Raw genomic sequence first — 6806 nt, 5'->3', positions numbered from 1 at the left:
TTAAATTAAATGAAGTGATATTTTGAAAATGTATATTTTTAAAAATAAATTTAAATATTATAAAATATAATAAAATTAAATAGCGAAGTTCTTAAATATTTTTAAGATATCCGAAATTGTCTCTACATTTCAAATTTTTAGAAAATATAATATATTTTAGATACAAATATATTAAGTATCTACCATATAGTGATAGAATTATAATTTTTCAAGAAACTTTATATATATTTTCAAATACTATGATAATATTTGTTTCATATATGTATAATGTTTTAAGAGAATGCATGCTTAGATCGTTATCTTGCACTTCAAATTTCGGCGTTTTTCTCTCTGCATGCATCTACCGACAATACACACAAATCTTGCATTGCATTCATATTAAACACAAATGTATACATTATGTTTTCTTAAATATAATTTCTTACAACTGTACTAACAGTTACACTATTTAATTTTAACGTGCTAAACAAAAATGCCCGTATTATACCGTCTTACGTATGCAGCATTCTAAGTCTTATCGTACTCGCTATTCCGCGCCTTCGTAGCCAAGTCGTTACATTATTCATGTTTAATATCATCAAGTATTTCATCCCCCTGACTAAAAGCAACCAGCCAGCCACCACCGGTGGCGGCGCTAATATTGCCAGGAGGGATGGACTCTGATGGACGGACAGCAACGATAACACCTTTGCACGGCATGTAAAGGAAGCTTTTTTCAAAGCCAGCCCTCGAAATATATTTAAACCTTTCTTCCTCGGTATGAATTATTCTTTATTTTACCATCGGATTTTCATACTCTGGCTCTATTTTAAGCAATTACGAAATTTAATAATTACGTAACAACAGTAATTCCATTATATTTCTATTACATTAAACAGGTTTTTAAATGTCTGTAACAATTTAATCAAATAAAATAAATACTATAAGTCAATTATATCTCAAAGTTCTTAAGCGACAGACTTCATTCATAGAGTATGCTCACAAAAATAATTATATTTTTCAGAATAAAAAATAATGCTCCAAAATATATTACAGAAATAACATGTGATTAACATGTAGTATTATAATACTTTCTTAAAATGTAAAAATTCTGAATATCGAATTTAATTTGATTTTCGCGAAACTGTTATAGTTTTCATAAAACCATATTTTCTTTAATCCTTCATGATCATACCTCCTAAGAATTTTATGTTGGTCATACAAAGGGCAAAATAATCCCAATATTTTAACTGATTGCCGTATTTACAGCTTTTATTTTTTTAAATTACAAAACTAAATACTTTAAACATTGTAGAATATGGAAATGCAGCTTTTTAAAGTTTTTAATTTTAACATATTTTAAAAAATCACGAAGACTGATGTCCGGAGTAATATTCTTTAGATGCAAAAAGAGTATTTTGAATCTCGAAGAAATGGCACTTTCTCGTTTTAAAATCCCGTTTTAAAAAAACTCACTCCTTTTTGAGATCCGTTAAACTTCCAGTGATCACGAAAGGTTAAAATCATAAATGAGAGAAAAAAAGAAGATACTTTCTCGTTTTAATGCACTTTAGCGTAAAAAATAAAAATATTATAAAGAAGAAATACAAAAGCAAGAAATGCACATCATTGTCAAGAGCAAACATCATAAGAGCCGCAGGTATAATACACATGGGAAGAAGCAAAAGCTTTTAATCCCGGTCGCGTCAAACAAAATGCGGAAATAGAGTCGAGGGGGTATGGGCACGTCGGTAACGTGGCACGTCGTCAGCGTCCCGACGTCGCCGGGGAACGAGTCGCCATCCTCCGCATCCCATCAGACTCGCTCCCGTTCCAATTCTGCAGTCTATGGCCCCAGCGACCACTATATCCACTATCTCCCTCTTTTCCGCGCTATTCACTCGTTGCCCCGTGCAGGGACCGACAGTGGTGGTTCGGCATCATCCAACCCTGAACTGAACTCGCCGACAATACGCCGGAAATTTCACCGAACCGTTCGCACACTCGCACACCCACCCTGCCAGCGGAGCTGACAACGGGCGCCGCTGATTTCCGCGGGGAGCAAGGTCTGATTGTGCGCTGGTTAACATCGGGATGCCCCATCGAGATACACGCAATTGGATACTATTATCGATTGCAACCTGATTCGCGATCGATATCGTTCCATCCTGAATTCGTCAATTAATTTTACATAAATGAAAATTGCAACTATAATTGTAAACGCTGGAAAAAATTTAAAAGATTGAGAGTCATTATTTGTATTAAAAATATCTTTCATTCCTTAAAAGAGATTCATAATTAATTCAATTTTATACAGAAAATATATAAAAATATAACACATAATAAATCTAACACAACATAATAAATCTAACACAATTTCTTTTATTATTGATAATTGTCTAAATCTAAAGGATTTAATATGTATAAACATGGTATGCTCGCAAATTACTAATTATGCATTATAGGCTAAATTAAAGTAGATTTTTGTGCTTTAAAATTAAAATGTTATTATAGCCATTAATCGAACATATGGCTAATTATTGACCAAAATCCACATCACAAGAACAATTATGAATATTTTACTAAATATAACAAAAGTCAAGAATCAAGTCACCAGTTAATATTATTTTTTAATGAATGCACATGACGAAGATATTAATTGATATTTTTATACAATTTCTTCAGCATAAAAAGCATTTATTTTTATTTCGATTATTATTAATGACGTAAGAATTTTATAGAAAGCGTGAATCATTGTATTTTAAAATAAAGATGTATCCAAAGTAAATTGGCAGGAAGTACATCGACAGATTCAAAGTCATCCTAGATCGATGAGAGATTGACTGATTTCTTTGTTGACTCTTGCGATATTCTCATTTTCCTGTAAGATTCTTTCATGGACATCTTTATTTCATGCAATTTGCGAAGACATACGGTTGAAAATTGGACGATTCTTTCAAATAAAGATCATTTATGTGTAATATTCGAAATGACATATGTAGAACAGAAACAAAATACAATTTCCTAAACTTACAATTTTATGTAATGATTAGAATTAGTAATTTAGAAATCAAATGAATATTTTAGTTCATGAAATTTTGTGATGAGTTTTTTATTGATCGTTTTCGCGTTGAACATCAAAAAGGCCAATTGATTTTTCATGGATTGCTCTATCGCATGCTTATACATATTATCTCAAAAACTTTTAGAATAACTAAACTGATTGTGAAACTAGGTTAGGTTAAGCCATATCATGCGACTCAACATCAAATAATCAGCAATGCTCGTGGTTCCCACCGGTGAAAGAAGAAAGGAAGAAGAAAGTTACCAAGAAGAATCCAATCGCAGACTCGGTATTGTGCTCGGACGGTTGCAGCGGCCACAGCAGCAATGCCGCCGGCATCACCAGGGGTTGCTGAAAGAGAGAAGAGCAGGAGAGTGACGGTCACGAAGAAAGAGGCGGAAAAGAGGAGAAAGAGAGAGCGAGGGAAAGACATGGGGAAACAGAGAGGCAGAATGATGAAGGGAGAGGACGGGAGAAGAGAGAAAGAGAAAGCGAGAGAGAGAGAGAGAGAGAGAGAGAGAGAGAGAGAGAGAGAGAGAAGAAAGAGGAGTGCGCTGCATGGTTCTCCGTTGCGATCATTAATCACGTGCTCGTGTCACGGCTAGCACCACGCCGCCAGGGGTACCTTACTAAGGGTATACGGCAGTAGTATGAGGCTACTAAGGGGAGGGCCAGGATGCTCCCGCTCTTCTGATCACGTTGAAGACCGAGAGCAGCCAGCCTTCGCGGACGACACGGAGACAGGACGATTACCATTATCGTCGCCCGCAAGAACCGAGCGCGTGAATAATATTGCACGAAGCATTATCACGCTCACGTGAACGACGAATATAATACTGAGATTATTCTTAGATATTTAATTAAACTTTATTAGATTGAGAAAGAACACAATTCTATAGAATATAATTCTATGTAGAAAGAAAAAGATTGGCAAAAGGAACTAAAATGTTACAGTGTAGTTAGAATATTTTTATGTGTAAAGTGTTATATATGTATATTAATTTATTGGCTGTATTTCAATATTTATTGTTAATACTGGTAATAGACAGTATATGTACGTATGCAACATATTTATATATACGTGTACTATAAATTTTTGGCATTAACAAACGAATATCGAAACGCAAGCATTATACTATAAATAATAAATATTGTATAAAAATAGGATCTCATGTATATAACTTGTTTCGTTCCAAATCTTAAGTATTTATAACGGAAAATAGGAAAATTAGTACACATCACGATTTCCGATTCGACTTCTCCCGCTATTTTAGTCGCATCAAAGCATTGTCGGTCTAGGCATTGTTTCGCTCTTAACCCTTTATCCAACCCTTCGTCTAACAGAAGACGATCATAAATAAGTCAGTGGCATGCCATCATACTCCTGTTGTAGAAAGATTTATTTGAACGTACAGGTACTTTGTAAATTTCCATGACGGGAATGAAAGTTAATGGACGTATTCTTCTTTCTTATAAGCATTCGTAGGAAAAATGTCATTGCTATTTCTCTGTTGGTAGTTATCAGTTGCAATAATTATAAGTATCCTTGAGAAAGATATTGTTCAAGATCTATGTTAAATTTATGTATGAAACATTATCTTTTGTATTTGTATAAATAAAAAATACATGAGTAATTCTTTTAAATAAAGTTATAGTAATTTTTATTCGTGATAATATTGTGTATAATACTGTGTAATAATAGTGTGTGTAAAAATGAAAAAAATTTCGATCTTCTCACTGATGGAAATTTTCGATAATGGGATAAAACTAAATAATCATTGCCTTCGGCATTATGCATGGAACAGGGCAACGGGCGTTTGCCACGGTGAAGGATGAGCATGCGTGATTCCAGCCCAACTCCTAATTACTTGGAGATAAATATCACTCGGCGCTTGCGAATAGCGTGCTCCTGCAGAGCCGTCTGAAAGATCGTCAGTCAAACCGGTGAGCTACGCCTGGATGTTATCGCGAGTTGTAGTAATCTTTAATTATACTGATTTTGGGTTATAGACGCATTTAAAACATCAACTAAGAGTAATTTAACTTGATTTTTCTCACACTAACTAACATTGATATTAATGTCTTGATTGTGCAAGTACAATAAATGCATTTTGTGATATCATGTTATTTTCATGTAGAGTTATATAGAAACCATGTTTTTAATTTAAAATTAGTGCATTGAAAGTTATTTAATTTATTCTAATGTAATAATGGTTAGAAATAGTGTTTTTAATTAAAATTTTTTAAATAAAAATATAGGTATGTATATTATATAACAATTAATTATTAATGAGATTATATTATAAGGTTTAAGTATTTTGCAAGTACGTTTAATAAAAGAATTGTTCTTTATTCAATCTTACAAATCAAATAAAAACAATTTAAATGTACATTTATTATTAAAACAATAATTTAACTGATTTGGCCGAATTTAAACATCTGATTGAGGTTGAGGAATTATCTTTTTTTACTATAAGAATTCAAAAATATTTTTACTTGATAGTAGTATCAACGTATAAGGTATTGTTCTCCTAATTAAATTAATAGTTAGAGTAAGCTCCAGCATATAACATTAATCCTTGTGGTATTAGTAACACGTTGAAGAGTTGAGCCGAGATCCCGAAGAGAAAGAGGCATATAGAGAGAAAGGAAGAGAAGAGAGAGAGGAGAGAGAGAGAGAGAGAGAGAGAGAGAGAGAGAGAGAGAGACAGAGAGACAGAGAGAGAGAGAGTACTGAGAGACTAGAGAACGACGACACTAAGAGTTCAAGCCACGTTAAGGTTTCAGGATAGCAGGATATTACCTTCAGAATAGTAGACCAACCGGAAGGAGATGAGAAGTAGAGCATAGCTGAGGATATTGGAAGAGGCACTTTAAAGTGTCCAAGAAGAGAAGATTGTATCCCTTCCCCCTTCTCTCTCCCTTTTCTTGTTCTTTTTTTTTCTTCCTCTTCCTTTTCTTCCTTTTCTATCTTTCTCTTTCTACGTCTCATTTACTTTTCTTCTACTCTTCTTTCACTCGTTTCTTCCCTTTCTAATGTTTCTATTTATTTATCATCCTTTTATCTAGCCTTCTCCTACTTTAATCTGCAGATTTAAAATAAATGGATATCATTATTCTGAATGCTGACAGTTTGAAATGAAATCATGCTAACCTACTAGTGTGTAACTAAAAAATAATAATCTTTCCTTCATCGATCTTTATCATCTTATAATTATTGGGGTTTAAAAAAATTCCGCAACAGATTTAAGTTTGATATAGGTCGAGCAACATAGTAAAGTAACATGTATTTATAATGCAATCTAACGCGAATGATTTTTTAGACAACTATGTTAGCATGCAACCCGGTAGTACCAGGAGAACGCCGGATATTACGACAGCTGATGGGGACAGAGCTTGTGGAACGATCAATAATATAATACCGTCGCCCCAGGTACCACCATGCTATCACACCATCAAACATCGTACTTCCCATACATCGAGATCTGCTTGCCTTTAGCCTTTTCATCCCCACGCATGCTGATGCACGCTCTTTTTTTAGGATTCATGCGAATCTGCGGATCTATGTATTGGTCAGAGCCACAAAAAATTCTTCCTGCGATCTAAACGAATAAATAAAAAAAGAAACAACTTTGTTATTTTCGAAGCGAAACATATATCACATAGGAGAGATAAATTTGTACTGCATTATTATAAGTATATTATCTAGCGTTAACTTTTTAGTATCGCAAATTTGAAAATATGTATGTATGTAATAAAAAGA

General features: G+C 33.6%; 1 protein-coding gene across 1 annotated transcript in view; it reads left to right on the top strand.

Annotated features, from left to right (window-relative positions):
- LOC108690592 (homeotic protein deformed-like) overlaps positions 1–6542 on the top strand; it is a gene marked incomplete at its 5' end in the record, with an annotated part of 18922 nt that extends 12380 nt beyond the window's left edge. The window contains one exon of the mRNA XM_018197962.1: positions 6367–6542. Coding sequence (XP_018053451.1) covers positions 6367–6542 — 176 coding nt within the window. The remainder of the gene's footprint in view (positions 1–6366) is intronic.
- Between the last annotated feature and the right edge of the window lie 264 nt (positions 6543–6806).

This window comes from Atta colombica, unplaced genomic scaffold (assembly GCF_001594045.1).
Source record: "Atta colombica isolate Treedump-2 unplaced genomic scaffold, Acol1.0 scaffold331, whole genome shotgun sequence".
Classification (NCBI taxonomy): domain Eukaryota; kingdom Metazoa; phylum Arthropoda; class Insecta; order Hymenoptera; family Formicidae; genus Atta; species Atta colombica.
This window is presented reverse-complemented; position numbering and strand designations above follow the sequence as displayed.